Below are 16897 nucleotides of genomic sequence, written 5' to 3'. Positions count from 1 at the left end.
AAAGAGCACCCTGTGTGCTAAGAAAGTGCCCACTCTGCACTAATTCTAAAATGGAAGACTTGGCCATAGAACATTAGTCTCTCAAGCAATTTCTCTTTTTTTTTTGGTCACCTGTCATTTTGCCTATTCAGTGTATAGACCTCTCCTACATTTGACCAAGCTTCGTAGTTCATGGTTCATCCACATGTTGTGAGGTAGGCTCACTTCTCCTGTGTTTTGCATAAGCTCTGAACGCAGCAGCTTTGTTAGGCCGAGCTGCCGAGTCATTCCTCTGCCTAATGTGAAGGCAGCATCATCTAGTCAAGGAAGAGAGTGCAGAGCACACGCCGAGGTTGACCTGCAATGCTTCTCGCATAATATTACAGCATTCCACAAGGACCACTAGCACAGGCATCCATAAATCACTCAGCTTTACTCTTTAAATGAATGTGCAGCTTACTGAAGTGCAGAAGAAATGCCACTCTAATGATGGGAAATGTGCATCTCGTGTTCTGTACGGGATGCTGATCAAACACACTTATACTAGAAATCCATTCCATGATCTAGAAAGTCTAGAGGTCTGCAATCAATCTTAATGCAGTAAGATTAAAATGAAGGGTTTGGTTCTGAACTAGTGATCAGTATATGGTATTACAGCACCTTCCTTAGGCACTTTAAACATATATTGTAGAAAAGTCACTTCCACATTTCTAAAACTAGCAGGTTACGCCACTTCTAAGCTAAAGGCTCCCAATCAGGGGTTATGACAGACATGCTGATCTCTGGACCACACCTTCAGCACAGCAACTTCCTAATGTGCACACACACTTGCCCCCAACACTGAATATTTTGTCTCTGATTCAAGTATGAGACCTAAGGTGATCTCTTCCACAGATCTCCCTGAGCCTGTAAACGTCTTTAACGTGTCATTTCACTTCTGTTTAGATAGATAGATAGATAGATAGATAGATAGATAGATAGATAGATAGATAGATAGATAGATACTTTATTAATCCCAATGGGAAATTCACATTCTTCAGCAGCAGCATACTGATACAATAAATAATATTAAATTAAAGAATGATAATAATACAGGTGAAAAAAAAACAGACAATAACTATGTATAATGTTAAATATTAACGTTTACCCCCCCTGGTGGAATTAAAGAGTCGCATAGTTTGGGGGAGGAACGATCTCCTCAATCTGTCTGTGGAGCAGGACAGTGACAGCAGTCTGTCGCTGAAGCTGCTCTTCTGTCTGGAGATGATACTATTAAGTGGATGCAGTGGATTCTCCATAATTGATAGGAGCCTTCTGAGCGCCCTTCGCTCTGCAACAGATGTTAAACTGTCCAGCTCCATGCCAACAATAGAGCCTGCCTTCCTCACCAGTTTGTCCAGGCGTGAGGCGTCTTTCCTCTTAATGCTGCCTCCCCAGCACACCACTGCGTAGAAGAGGGTGCTCGCCACAACTGTTTGATAGAACATCTGCAGCATCTTATTGCAGATGTTGAAGGACGCCAGCCTTCTAAGTAAGTTTAGACCAGCATGCTATGGTCCTTAGCAGGCACAGTATATATATAGTTATTTACATGAATGGTTTCTGTCCCAACTTACTTCTTCACTTAATTGGCCCCCAATCTTAACCCCCTTAGTTTTATGTTTACCCCTGGAAAAACACACCAAAACCACAGATTTTTTTTCCAACAAGGAAAAATGTTATTACATGTAACATCCATCCATTTTCCAACCCGCTGAATCCGAACACAGGGTCACGGGGGTCTGCTGGAGCCAATCCCAGCCAACACAGGGCACAAGGCAGGAACCAATCCTGGGCAGGGTGCCAACCCACCGCAGGACACACACAAACACACCCACACACCAAGCACACACTAGGGCCAATTTAGAATCGCCAATCCACCTAACCTGCATGTCTTTGGACTGTGGGAGGAAACCGGAGCGCCCGGAGGAAACCCACGCAGACACGGGGAGAACATGCAAACTCCACGCAGGGAGGACCCGGGAATCGAACCCAGGTCCCCAGATCTCCCAACTGCGAGGCAGCAGTGCTACCCACTGCGCCACCGTGCCGCCCTATTACATGTAACAGAAACTTGTAAATACCAAAATGTTAATATAAATAGAGAAGGAAAGATGTGTGTGCTGCCCACAGCTGGACTGGTGCAGATTTAGTACGCGCTCTTTGTGTGACATGTTTTAGCACAGTCACCAATGCATTGCTCAACATTACAATCAGGACAGTAGAAGTGTGTTTCTTTGTGCACATTTCTTCTGTTGTTTGCACACAAGTGTTTAGAATATCAATGCCTGATCCGCACAATCCACACACCCCTGGGGTGATTGCAGGCTACATCAGCACAAGGCCTAGCGACTTCTACATATCCACTGACATGAACACTGACAGTTCCGCATTGTGAACAGTGCTTATGGGGCGAATGTCATACTTGTCCTTGCACTTGATCACAATTATGATGCCTTTTTGTCATGCAGCTACTGTTGCTTCATGTGACCGAATTCAACATGCATATCACAGCGGTTCAGCCGCACAGTGCCATATTATACATCCGTTTCACAAACTGTGTCAACATTTGATGACCAATTCACATTGTCCTCACTAAAACTCGAACTAACCAATGTTTCAGTTTGTTGTAAAACTGCCTTTATGGCTTTTCCTTTGCCATTGTGCTTTTCATTGGAGGCTTCACCCCAACTCATAAATATCGAAGAATGACCATACAGTTACCAGGGCAGAGCGTATAGAAATATTTATAGTTTTTTGCAGCATTATGTTATTTCTTCCACTAAATGGCAGCAGGACACTGTGTCGAGAATTATTCAGGCTTAATACGGAAAAGTATATCATTACACTCCCCTCGAGCCTGACTTTGGCTTAACTGTAATAACAGAATTCCAAGCCTACTCTGTTTTAACCATAATAATAATGAATTTTCAGCCCAAGTCATGTTTGGTGTGAGTGCCAAAGAGGTTTATTAAGCAACCTGTTACTTCCCAGTATCTATGCTTTGTACAACCATCTGCAAATGACAAACTGGTTATGCTATATTTTCACTGAATGGAACAGGAATTTATATGCGTTAGATAGGTAATAATTTGTTCTTTTTCCTGTATTTTTATTTATTTAATGTTCTGTTTATTTAGACAATTATTTACTAATATGCACTCAAGTGAGTAACCTTGAAGTAGCTGCTCCTTTCAGAGCCATTTGGGCTGGTGCCTGCTCTGCTTATCACTACCTGTCAGTATGGAGGTACAATTATGAATGCAAACCCCTGAGAAAAAGTGAATAGTAAACATTTAAAGATAAAGAAAAAATACAAATATGTCTTGATTTCTTCTAATTGTAAATCTAACACTACTGCATTTGTCTAGATGAAAAATAAAAGGAAAAAACAGGACAGCAAATTAAACAAAGAGATCAAGAAGGTAGCAATGGCAGACTGATTGAGAAACTGGTTGGAACAACTGGTTGGACTGAACGTTGAGAACCCCTGGTTTTCATGATTCTGCACTTGGTGTACTGCCAGGTAAAGTGACTCACAGCTAGTTGGTGAAGGGATTGTGCAGGCAGCCTTGTGCTTTACATGCCACACTTTCTGGCAAAAAGAAAAAAACTGGGCAGTTTGAGGCTAGTGAAAAATCTGAATCAGCCCGTCAGTCTGTATAAATCCATTAATTTACTGATTAAACACCTACTTACTGTAAGTGTTCAGTCTATTATGGATACTATTTTAGAATCAAAATCTCAAGTGCTGTATAACGCACACCTCTGGAAATGCAGGAGGAAACTACAGAGAGAAACAAATAGATACAGGCGGAGATGGAGCTGGGATCCAAAGTTGGCTTGGTGAGCTGTTAGTCAGTAGCACTAACATATCAGTTCACAACAGGCACAATGTCCAAGTGAAGGAGAAAACTGGAGGTGCAAATATAACGCCTTGCAGAAATGACCAAGCAGGTACAGTCAGCGGCAGTAACGTCAACACAAATATGAAATGTGGTTACTATACTCCCAGCAATGGTCAGAGTTAAAGTGGTCATCATTGATCGGTGGAGGTCGGTACCCATGCTCATTAAAGCACTCACAACTAAAGCTGATGCCCATCTGACACGCCTTGACGCGCCCAGAACCTGCACATGAAATGCGTGGCCCTCCTGGTCGCCTTGGCGCCCCAGGGAAGTCCCCTACGCCACCATACATACGCTAGTCTGAATGCACAGGCGGCTGTCCCCCGAATCGATGCACGGACACGGGGTTTCAGAGTAAAAAAACTCAGGTGTTGAATGGGTGGTAGAAAGGAAGACTACGCATCTTTGGCGTTTATTAATTATTAATTATTGACAGATTCAAATGTCAGCTGCCTCCCTGTTTTCAGAGTGAGCGCCGTGGCCGGAGTGCGGTAATGGCTGTGCCGGTCTTGGTGGACAGGAGCGGTAGGGCCATCCCGACAATGAAGCATCAGACGCACCTGTGCGTTGCTGCCTTTACACATCTTGAGGCAATTTCCACAGGAAACGGACAGGCCCGCGGCCACTCGTCATTTCACGGTTCTCTCACACCATCGGTACGCGATCTGGGCGGAGGTGTAAGTAATTGTCTAGGAGGAGGAGGGTGATTTACAGTCGCGAGGACATTATCGCGACGCACACTCCGGCACACTTACCCCAGCTGTTTCTTTCTTTTCGGTTCCTGGCCATAATGCTAATCTTGTTAATGATAAATAAGGCCCTGCTGGCACAGGCTTCCTCTCTTCAGCCGAGTCCGAAGATGCGTTCAGAGATGCTGGGAAGAAGAGGCAGTAGCTTGAGGTACCATCTCTCAACCGTCAGGGGGCGTAGCGGGGGATGCTTCTGCCAATCACGTTGGAGGAGCTCGCAGCAGCTGAGAAAGCGGAAATGTTCCTGTAGGCGGGAAAACACTGCAGTACCGCGCTCAGCCATTAGATGGCAGTGACTTTTCTGGAGAATAAACCGAGATGCTCGTGTCTTCCAGGGAATCGAGGAAGTGAGACAATTGTAATTGAGAAATGGAGTATCCACACCAGAGACACACGCACTTCACCACAAGAGGGCGCCGAAGGACTAAGTTCACCTGCTTAACGGCTCCCAGCTCAGCTCAACAAGGCTGCAAGACCACAGCTCCGATATTATTAACAGTTGAAACCCAGAATGGAAAATGTTTAACAATGCGGTGCTATATTACCTGCATGAGGAAATGCTTTATTGAAACAGAGTGGCATCTCATGTTCTCTCCCAAGGGGTTTACATGTGAATAATGTCATCACAGCACTTGACAAAGAGTCAACACTTTATTTAGACCATTTCGTTATAACTAGAATCAAGTTGTACTTTTGTGCATAGATATAATTTAAAGAATGTGGCTGTCCTTTAATTTCTCCAAACATCTCAGCTATTTGTTAACACTCTTTTTCTATTAATTATTTTACACTTGAACTAATTTTACTTTATTTTGCACCCTCTGCCTTGATTCTCAGAGAAACTAAGGCAATGTGAATGGCTGTGTGGCCAAACGTGATGCTGATAAACGCAAACTAATGGGGTTCTGGGAATTCTCTCAAGAAATGAGGTCATCTTACTGGTTTATAAATTTCATTGAACAACAATCATTAGCAAAGATTGTGAAGAGAAGGGGAAAAAGCTAAAAGAAACCATCAGAGGCTGGGACTTCTGTCAGGCCACATTTATGGTTTTATTTTTTGGTTATTCTGTCAGATTTGACAATCAAATGATCAATGGCCTTTAATATGTGCAGAAAGATGTCTAAAGTAGAAACTTTCACATCCGTCTTGACAGCAGTGATACACTCTCTATTTCAGAACAGGTCGTCCAACTGCATGTTCGGGCCCGGCCAGCACTTGGATGAGAGACAATCTGGGAAAAGCTTGGGTTGATTCTGGAAGAGGTGTTGGTGAGGCCAGCAGGAGGCACTTATCCTTTGTTCTGTGTGTGCATCCCAATGCCGCAGTACAGTGATGGGGAAACAGTGCTGTAAATATGGCACCGTCCTTCGAAGGAGATCTAAAACTGGAGTCTTGACTGTCTGTGGTCATAAGAAATCCCTGGGTATCCTTCAAAAAAAGAAGTATCTATCCTGATGTCCTGGCTAAACTACCCACCACGGCCAGACCAATTTGGCCCCCCCTAATCATCCCCTGTCTTTAACTGGCTTACTATCTCTTAACCCTTCGCCATCTAATAACTATGTGGTGAGTGTACTGATGCAAAAATGGCTGCTGTTCCATCATCCAGATGGGTGCTACATTTAGATGGTGGTTTAAGTAACTCCCCATTGTCTATGTAAAGTGTTTGGGTGTCTAGAAAAGCACTATATAAATGTAACTATAATATAGTGCCTTTCACATATATCTTTTTTTATAATGAATTTAATCTTTCTAAATATATGACCATTTGTACCTGTCTGTTTTATATAGTGCCTTTCATATCCACCTAATACAGTAACTTTCCTATCTAGTGTAATGTCTATCCATCTGCCTACATATAGCTGTCTATACCTTCCATATCTATTCTTTGCTACACTAAGACACTATCATGGCGAGTTTGTTATAGGCTGGTTAAGGATAGTCAGTCAGTCATTGTCCAACCTGCTATATCCTAACACAGGGTCACGGGGGTCTGCTGGAGTCAATCCCAGCCGGGACAGGGCGCAAGGCAGGAACAAACCCCAGGCAGGGCGCCAGCCCTCCGCAGGGCACACACAGGATAATTCCCCAAAAATTAGGTGTTAATAAAGAGTGGCAAAACTTTGAACCTGTCACACTCATGGTTTTGGTTTTCATTTAATCTGTTAGATTTACCAATTGAGTGATAAAAGTGCATTAATAAGTGCAGGAATGTGTATCATATAGTGTCTGTCATATCTATCTAGCTCTCTGTCTATCATATAGCACTCTTTTTATCTATTTACCATATATAATGATGATGTTCCAATTTGTCTATTAAGTATCTTTTTATATAGCGATTTTCCCATCTATCCAATACAGCATCTTTCATATCTATCCACAGGCACTATACTAATGGAGAAGATCCTTGGCCTATAAGCTGATTACGAACTATTCCACTGAAATGAGACATATTAATTTAAAACATTGTAATAGTGGATATATCAATTTTTTTTTTAAGAAAAAATATCATTTTTGAAATTCGCTTTTCATGATTTTATAGGCTTTAAAACTAAATGTCTGCCCACAGAGCCCCGCTGTGGAATAACTATTTAGGGAAGGTTGTGTCAGGATGTACAGTACCTTAATTCAAGACTAAAAAAGCCCCAGATGGTTGGAAATGCAACGTTTCAGCTGTTAAGCCTTCAGCTGGTGGTCTCTGAAGTGAAGGCTGCACCCAGGATGCATATGTGACAGTTAGACAGAAGGAGGAATGTTGAATAAAATGGATGAAGTCCAGAGTTGGAGTGATAACTGATTTGACATGTTACAGACATTTAATAGAATCCCAGGTGTTGTGTGAATGAAAGTCCTGAAGGTTTGTTTGTTTTTTTTAAATATAGTGTTGTATTGTGCACAGATGTGTACATGTGTTTGTTGTGTGCCATCCTCATCATGACCAGGTTGTAGGGTGAAGCAGTAGATACCCTGACTTGACTCGTTTCTTTTGGTTTCTGCCTGGCTGCAGTGAACAGCCATTGAGATACAGACTGTTGTGTGAGTGCAGCCTTCAACAGCTCCTAAAATGGAGGCACTGATCGTAAAGCTTGTTGAGATAACCCTTTCTTTCTTCAGTGGACTCCTTTCTTTGAAATCTTTAATGAGACGATTTAAGTAAGTGACATGGTGAGTGCTGATGACACGGCCTGACCGTAATGTTCATCCAACTCCTTCACTCCTGCTCATGGCTCACAACAGACAACTCTCAGTACCTGGCAGGTGCTTCACTTTTGACATAAACCTTTATCACTTCCACTGCTGGACTGAAGAGCTTGGTTGTTTTTAAATGAAAAGTCAGATAAGAAAAATGAAATTCAAATTAAGTAAAATAACCGGTTTTTCTCTGGCTACTCTGACTTTCATGCAAAATCCCAATATGTGCTTGTTAGGTTAACTCTCAACTCTACACTGGCGCCACATGTGTTAGTGTCGGTGTGTTTGTGACAGCGTCCATCGCCCTGTCCATCATCACTTGTGTTGTGCGTTTGCCAAATGCTTTCTGGAAAGGCTGTGTACCCTCCTTGCAGACAATGGATGGAAGTATAATTGGCTTGATAATTTACCCCTTTTGGCAAGTCAAAAAACAGTTATAAATATGGGATATGGTCTTATCATCTGATAAAAAACTAAATTTGTGTTTTACTTTTTTTTTTTTTGAAGGTGGTAATGTTGCCTTTTCACAAGTCTTACAGGGTGATTTTGCATATTTAGATGGGGAGCTGTCAAAGAAGAAGATGATGTGACAAAATAAAATGCATTAATCTAAAAGCATGTAGTTCCACAAACTGATTACGTGCAAAAACACATTCAACGTTGTCATTCCACGTGCAGGGTTGTGCTCTCAAATCCACCTACATGCCACATGTTTCAGGCCTAGAGAGTCGACACACCTCGAAGAACAAAATTTGTCACCTTGTCAGAGAAATTTCACAATGTGTATGGATTCCTAAAAATGGCCAAACCTGATTAATATAAAAGCTATAAAATCAGCCTTTCTTCATATGCTTCTTTACTTGTTAAAGGTTACACATTTACAATTAAATTGTCATCAGCAGCCAGAACTATAAAGTATGGAACTGGTGTATCTAATATTGCGTGAAGAAACGCTACGGGGGCTCTTTTATACAAACAGCAATACACCTGAATAGTGCCTTGACAGGGTTTTTCTTTCTTTTTACTTTTCTTTCTTTTTAGCCATTCTGGTGTGTATTTATAATTAATTATTTATTTAATGAGCTTCTGTAAAATGACAAAATCCTCTCTGTGGATAAAAAAGTTCTATCTATATATCAAATATAGTGCATTTCCTATCTATCTATCTATGTTATATAGTGCCTTTATCTATCTATCTATCTATCTGTTATATAGTGCCTTTCTTTATCTATCTATCTATCTGTTATATAGTGCCTTTCTTTATCTATCTATCTATCTATCTATCTGAAAAAGAATCAACACACAAATCCCTCATGATAATCCTTAGCCAACATACCCATCACTAAAACCACGCCACATTGTTAAATATACAAGCCGAGCACGAAATGCAGCACTATGAGGATGAGTCTGGATGTACACAGGATTGATTTTTAAGAAGCAAACAATCAAAACTGTAGTCTTCAAACTAGAACATGGGGGACACTGCCGTGGTGACAGAACAGGTTAAACTGATACACTGGGGCCTTAGCTTTCATGGGCTTTAAGCATAATGAGAAGCCAGAACTGAAACTCATCAATAAAGTCAGTGGTAATTAAGAAGCCAACTAAGACAGCTGGGTCTTCAGTCTGGATTTTTAAATGTGGAGACACTGGTGAAGTGTCATGAACAGACCCCATCAATAAAGTTTTAAGGAGACAGAGTTTGGGGTTTCGAAACAGGAATGAGGCCAGCACTAGCAGATTTTCCCTGTTTTAACATGTTTATATCATCCATCCATCATACTTCCAATTATTTTGAGCCACGTCTTGCATTACCGAGTAACAAAGAGTCACTGATGTAAAATCATGGACAAGCCCTAGATGGCATGCCTTCTCATTACTGGGCACACTTGCACACATATTCACACTGGGCCATTTTACAGTTATAAATGAACTCTAGCAGGTACTCATGGGATGTGGGAGAAAGCCTTCATGTACATGCTGAAACTGTTAACTAGGCTGAAAATGGAATCTGTGTCCTTGGAGCTGTGATCAACCAGACATAAATGTTTTTGCTGCACCTAATCAGTTTAATCAGTGTGTTGCGCAGTACTTTGTAAAGACTGGCATTGACATGTAACAGGGGGCACACATGTGCCAGGCCTTATTCTGAATTTAATTTGTACAATTCACCAGCAGCCATGCCATCGGAACTTCAGAACAGATAATCCACCTGTAGCTAAGAATGTTTGGGCCCAGCCAATACTTGGATGAGAGACCAACCAAGAAAAGCTTGGTTTGCTGCTGGAATAGATGTTAGAGAGGCCTGCAGGGGGCACTTACCCTGTGGTCTGATTGTGGAACCCAAAGCTCCAGCAAAGTGTCAAAGACACTGTGCTAGAAAATGGTGCCATCTTTTGGTTCAGGTGTACAACCGAGGTCCCAAATCTCTGTGGTAATATAAGATCCCTAGGCATCTTTTGTAAAGAGTACTGTTTACCCCAATGAGCTGGTTAAGCTGCCCATCATTGCCTGGTCATTCTGGCTCCCTAATTATCTCCTATCTCTTATTGGCTAACTATCTCTTCCACCCCTTCACCACCTAATAGCTCATATGTGGTGAGCATATTGGCACAAAATAGCTGCTGTCACATCATCCAGGTGGGTGGGTGGTGATTGAATTGGCTCCCCACTATCACTGTAAAGCACTTTTGAGTGTCCTGAAACGCGCTATACAAATGCAATGTCTTCTTCTTTTTCTTTGTGTGCCTTCTTTACCACCTCTTTGGTCCCTATGTAGTGGTGCTTACATGGAATAAGCCTGCTGCCAAGGAGGGACAAGAAGCCAACAGAGTTCTTAATGTTTAAGAAAAGAACACTGTATAAAAGGAGGAGCAAATGTTGACATGGTGCCCATGTGGTTACAACTGTGTACCATTGTAGTACATTATGGCTTTTTCCCCACATCTCAAAAGATGAGCTCTTTAGGCTGATTAGTAACTTTGAATTAGCTCTATAATGGGCTGCTGCCCCATCTAGGGTTTACTCCTTTTCCTTGGTACTGTGATATTCTTTACACCCCCATCCAACCATGACCCTGATTTGTAATAAATGGGGTTTGATAACGCATGAGTGGAGGGACTGTGTGGTGTTTCTTTATTCATTTGAACTTTGATAAACATTAAGCAGACCAAGTTTTCCTTGAGTAATATTTACTAATCCATTTGGTTATACTGCTTTGGCAATTACCTGCTCCCATGATTCCATTTTCACTGATACAATACATGCAGCATATAGGTGGCCACCTGTTTTGCTGAACACGCCTTGTGTAAATATTGACCTTCCGGATCACCGTATCCTACATACCAAAACTAATTGATGCAAGCAGTTGTTACTTTTGTGAAAAGCTATGTTCACACAGAGGACCTGGGACTTTACTGGGCTAACTATCCAAGAAACTCAGGTACATCTGCTTATTCACACTTAGATAGGCAATCCATTAAAGGAACACTCCACCCAATAATTCCATGGCCATTTATTATCTTTTATTTATCTTGTGTTATCTGTAGCAATTGCTGAGAAAAATACTCACCTGTTTTTAGGGAGACGAGAGATAGTTCCTAAAGATCCTAAATAATAGGTTTCTAAGTTGACCCATGCTGAACATTTTTGTTCAGTTCAGTTCAGTTTATTTTTATATAGTGCTCTTCACTGGGTGTAGGTGCAAGACACTGTGACAAATTTTCAGGTAAAATGTAATTACAAACTTTACAAATTACTAATTACATAATAAGTAACACATAAAGACACATTTGTTTAAGCAGACAGGAAAACATTTACAACTGATGAACATTAAATGGAGCCCAGCAGTATCTTTCCATTAATGAATTGTCCAATTATGAACAAACAGCAAACAATGTCAAAACAGCTATGAAAAAAATCTTAATTTACTCTTGTCACATAATCCATATGTCAAAAATTGTTGCTGTGTGCTGTCGTACACGGCTGGGCGTCAGACCCGGTCGGGACGCCTGGAAGGACTTGGTGCTGGCATATTTGTCCTCCGGGCCACGTTGGGGCAACCGCCCTGGAGTAGAAGAGGCTCACAGAAGGGGAGCAGGGAGGCTCAAGACTGTTGGGGCCTCTGGTCACCGCCACGGGGTGCCCCGAGCCTCATGGAGCCCAGGACTTATTCACTTCCGCCACACCCATGGAGGACGATCCTTCCAGGGTCACCCGGAGTGCTTCCGGGTGCTCTCCTGATGCTTCCACCACACCAGGACATGACGTCAGGTAGAGCACCTGGAGCTAATCCGGGTGAGGATAAAGGGGGCCGCCTCCCTCCTGTCAGTGAGCTGGAGTCGGGAGCAGGAGCAGGACAAAGCTCCTGGAGAGAGGAGACAGGTGGCCCAGGGACGAGGAGAGAGAAGGCCCAGGAGAAGGGTGACTGGGGCTGAAGACATTGTTGTTGTGCGGGACTGAGTAGTGTGTTGTGGGAAGACAAAATAAAAGTACATTTGATAAAGATGTGGTCTCCGACTGGTGGTGTCCGGGCAAATATCACAGTGCTTACAATATCCCAAACACATGTATTTCTGCTAAAATATTGTTAAAAACAGCAGTTTTAGAAAACCCTCTCATGAACGGCTGGAGAGTGCACTGGAAAGCCTAACTGATGAAAAAAAGATAATTTCTGAGTGGAATTTCCTTTAATTTTCCTAATCAGTAGTGTCCATACATGACAGCACCAGCCTGGGAAAGAATCACAGGAGTGTGAAGTAGCCTAAACCCTTTGTAACCAGGGATGCTCAGAGAGTTTTCAGATAGCTTATCAGCTAAGCCCTTTGTCTCACTACTTCACACATGTTCAGATATGGCACAGCCAAACAGAAAGTGCCTTGTGCATTATGAACTTGAGGTATTGTGATTGTTCTCCCAAATCACATGATGTCCAGAACAGAATAGTGTAACAGTTATTTTACTGTCATGTAGTGGACCAACACCTGACTTGAATTTTGATGCATCTTCCTGAACATTTGGTTGTTTGTCAGAGTTAAAACAGGCCAGTACTGAAGCTAGTTCTCTTACAATCATCTCTGTCGTTGTTTGCAATACTGAGGCATACTTGGCCTCCCAGGAGAAGACTTGGATCATTTAATAGCTAATGGAGTTTAAATGTTGACAAGTAGTTGATTGTGCTGTGAATTGGGCGGCCTGGACACAGTCAGGCAGACACATGTAAAGCCATCACCACATGTTTATTTACACTTTATACAAAGTTTTAAAGTGCACTGCCACACAAACCCCAACAGACTCCCAAAGTCCAGGCTCCTCTTTAAGCCACCTCTCTTTCTCTTTTCGCCAGGCCTCTCCTTGCCGCCTCCTCTCCGACCTTGTCCTTCTCCTCACCAGACTCCAGCCTTGAGTGAGAGGAGGAGGCTCCTTAAACAGGCAGGCGGCTGATGACCACACCCGGCCACCTGCCACAGTGCCTAGCACTGCTTCACACTCACTTTCAAGCCCATTATGGTGATCTTAGCTTGACTGAATTGATTCGCATGTACAGTACCAACGGAGTACAGTGGTGCTGCTTTTGGAGACAAGTTAGATTCATCATTCAGTGAGACCTGTGTAACATATTTCTCTGCAGTCCTCCTATAGGCCAAAATGTTGATTATGGTCTCTGTAACACAAAAGGCAGCAAAATATCAAATTTTTTATTGGAGCTTTTGAGTTATATTTACCTTTCAAGTAATGTGTTAAAACTGGTTAGGCTAGATGACTCATCTTTGAGCTACGCAGCCATTATCTGACATCCATAAGTCTCTGAAGTCATTACGTGATGGCAAGTATGTTAGGTTGGAGCAAAGCCATGCTCTAATGTTTTCTGTGCCAACAGCCACACTAACAACTGATTAATTGCTGGCATTGTCACCTTCACTCCAATGCCTGAAACTCCCAAGCTCTGCGAAAAGTCATTAAGACAGCAGTATCAGCATGTTTCACACCTAGCAGTGTAAGTCCCAACATTTTCTTCCATTTGTATTACTTGTATACACATTACCGGTAAATATCCAGTTACTCCCTACCATAGCCCGATAGTCTGAGATATGTGGAGTATACTGCATTACTGTATTGCAATTTAAAGTGTTTCAAATATGAAAAACAATTCTGTTGAGCACATGTAATTTGCACTTTTCTCTCCTGTAATTCTTTGATATCTGCAATATCACTATGTTCTTATTTCACGTGACACTGTGTCAGGAGCTTGTCATATTTTGACTTTCACCACTTGTTTGTGCTCCTGTTTCGACATTGTAATGACACATCCATGAAAAATAGCCCCACTTCCCAAATTTAAGTACTTTTTTCCTTTTCCTGGGTTTTATTTCGGTCCCCACGAGTCTTGTTCGCTCAGTGGCCACATAGTCTCTGGCTTCCCTGTTGTTGCATGAGTGTTTTTTCTCTGTATTACACGTTATTTAAGTCTCACGCTGACCGCCTGCAGACACTGAGGACCACTTTAACATACCAGAAATCATTAATTTCACATGTTTGATTTTGCGCCATGCTTCAGGAAAGCTGCTGACATTCCAGGCCACGTGTGGCAATGGTACTTAAGTTGTATCTGTTTTGTCTTTTAAATGCTGTGTATCTATTTCTCCTGATTCAACTTAATTACTAAATCCTCCTGAACAGTTGTAATAGGAGGGAACCGTCATGGACACCTTCTGAACACTTAATGAAACCTAAGGAGGCAAAACAGTACAACAAAATGTGCTCTACTTCTTCAACGCAACAGAAACACTGAAACACTGGATGGCAACAAGAAACAAAGTTAAAAAAACAAATTCCCTGTTGCATGTGTGGACCTTTCCATATGGACCTTGAACCCACTGCCTTGCAGACTTCTCAAATTTCACAGAAGTGCTTCTTTCACTTACTCTTTAAAAAAAAAAAAAAACTTTTCTGGCCTCTCATCCTCCTGAAACTAGACGTGATGAGCTCTCTGCAGTCAGATTGCTTTAAAACCACATCCAGCAAAGTCCTCGAATCATTTTCTGGGAACAGGGGTGGGTCTCCAAATGTTTGGGTCCACTGCAGTAACCAGTCTTCAGTGAGGTTGGGTCTCTTGAGCAGCTTTCTTGGGTGACCCTATTAAAAGGATAACATGGTACATGTTTGCCCACCCCCTTCACTCTCTTTCTCTGGCAGGGACAGGCTGATCTGCCCCTGTCCTTCAACACACTTTCTTCCTTGTCAGCTCTTTTCCTGATGGGCAACTCAATTAGCAGTACATAAAGTCTATCCTGGTTTACAGGGTCAATTTAAAAGGTAAAATATTAATGTCAGGAGTATGCTTTGGCTCTGCCCTTAGCCATTCCTTTGCCTGTATTTTGCCCTCCTGCCTGTTTATATGAACATTAATTACACTTCACTCACACGATGGAAGAGGAATTAGAAATAACAGAGGGATTCTAATTAGAAGTCATTTCTTTAGCATTGTGCTTCCATGTTTTGGATTTTTAGTATGTGTGCCATTTTGTCTCTTATGACTATTTCCTTGTTTTTGGACCTTTACTTTATTTTGTGTTCCTAATACATTTGCCTGATTTTTCTGCCAGCATTTTTGTACTTTGATGTGCTGTAACTTTTTGACTTGCCTTCTGAGCTGCAGACATTAACCTGCTAGCAGTGGTTTCTGCTTCTTGTTCTTCTAGGTCTGCACCCCAACATAAGTTCGCACTTTGGCCAGCCCTGTAGGTTTCCTGATGAACGCAAATTTATTATTTATTTTGTGATTTATCAAAATGGTTAGGCTAACATGGAAATTGTGCTTTGTTTTAGATTTGTATTCAAAACTATATCAGCATGGCATTTTTGCTGTCACATGGAGGCCTCCAACTTATTTTATATCACAGCTGAAAGCCGCAGTGGCAGAGAACTTGTGAAAAGAATTTACATTTCTCAAAGTCAAGTTAACATAGTGGGGCAAAAAGCTATGCAAAAAAAAAATAAAACTGGAGACACAATTCAGCCTAAAAGCAGCCCATGCAGCAGGGCGGGGATCTAGTATGGGCAGGGGATATACAGTGAACAAACACAATGAACGTCTTTACACAGAGGCTAGTGGGAGTCCATATAAATTAGCCCTTTCATTCTCTGCAGGAAGACACAATACTGAATGGATGAGATCCTGTGACAAGTTAGCTACAGTAGCAGCCAAATAAATGTTCTTGTCCAGTCTGTAAACATTCTCTATTCGTGCATTCATTATAGAACCTGCTTAATCCAATTAAGGGTCAGGGTTAGGGAGGCTGAGGTTCTAAAGCAGGGGATATCTCTGGACAGGGAGCCAGTTATAAATATTCTTAGCTTTTTAATTTACAGTGTAATCATCTCCGAACAGCCCAACTTTGAAAAAGATAATAGAGAGATGATGATCCAGATTGAAAATAGGTAAAATAAAAGTTTAGGTAGGTGCCCCATCTATCTTCAGATCAGCTTATCAGATTCAAATTCAAAAACTGCCTTATTGGCATTAGGGAAACATGGCAGTGCAGTTGGTAGCACTGCCTCCTCACAAATTCAGCATCTGATTATTGTCCAGGTGGAGGTTTGACTTTCTTACTGTACTGTATCTCCCACATCCCCAAAGCCGTGCAAGTTAGCTAAATGGGGGGCTCGAAACTGGCCATGTGTGTGGACCCTATTAAGGACTGGCATAGGGGTGTGCCAGTAGACAGTATATCTAATTGAAATAACTAACCAAAACAATACCAACGGTAAATAGTAATGCTGCTATTGTTGGTCTGAGTCGTGTTTATCTAAGGTCCTGTGGTGGCTGAATATTTTTATTTAGACTAATGGTTTAAATGTGTTTTTATTTAACAACAGTGTATTTTTTTATTTAAAAAGTACAAATCATTTTACTGCCAACAGCTGCCTGGTAGCTTATAGAATATGCTGAAATATAAGGTGCTTTTTCCATTAAACAAACATTTTTTATTTAGACAAAGGGTGCAAATTTATATTTAAACCAACAGT

The 16897-nt window shown here is 41.8% G+C and overlaps 1 protein-coding gene across 1 annotated transcript in view; it reads right to left on the bottom strand.

Annotated features, from left to right (window-relative positions):
* atl1 (atlastin GTPase 1) overlaps window positions 1-4834 on the bottom strand; it is a 31550-nt gene extending 26716 nt beyond the window's left edge. Inside the window, exon 1 of the mRNA XM_028821872.2 lies at window positions 4682-4834. Within this exon, the coding sequence (XP_028677705.1) occupies window positions 4682-4715 (34 nt within the window). The 5' untranslated portion in view covers window positions 4716-4834. The remainder of the gene's footprint in view (window positions 1-4681) is intronic.
* Between the last annotated feature and the right edge of the window lie 12063 nt (window positions 4835-16897).

The sequence above is a fragment of the Erpetoichthys calabaricus genome, chromosome 16, assembly GCF_900747795.2.
Source record: "Erpetoichthys calabaricus chromosome 16, fErpCal1.3, whole genome shotgun sequence".
Classification (NCBI taxonomy): Eukaryota; Metazoa; Chordata; class Cladistia; order Polypteriformes; family Polypteridae; genus Erpetoichthys; species Erpetoichthys calabaricus.
This window is presented reverse-complemented; position numbering and strand designations above follow the sequence as displayed.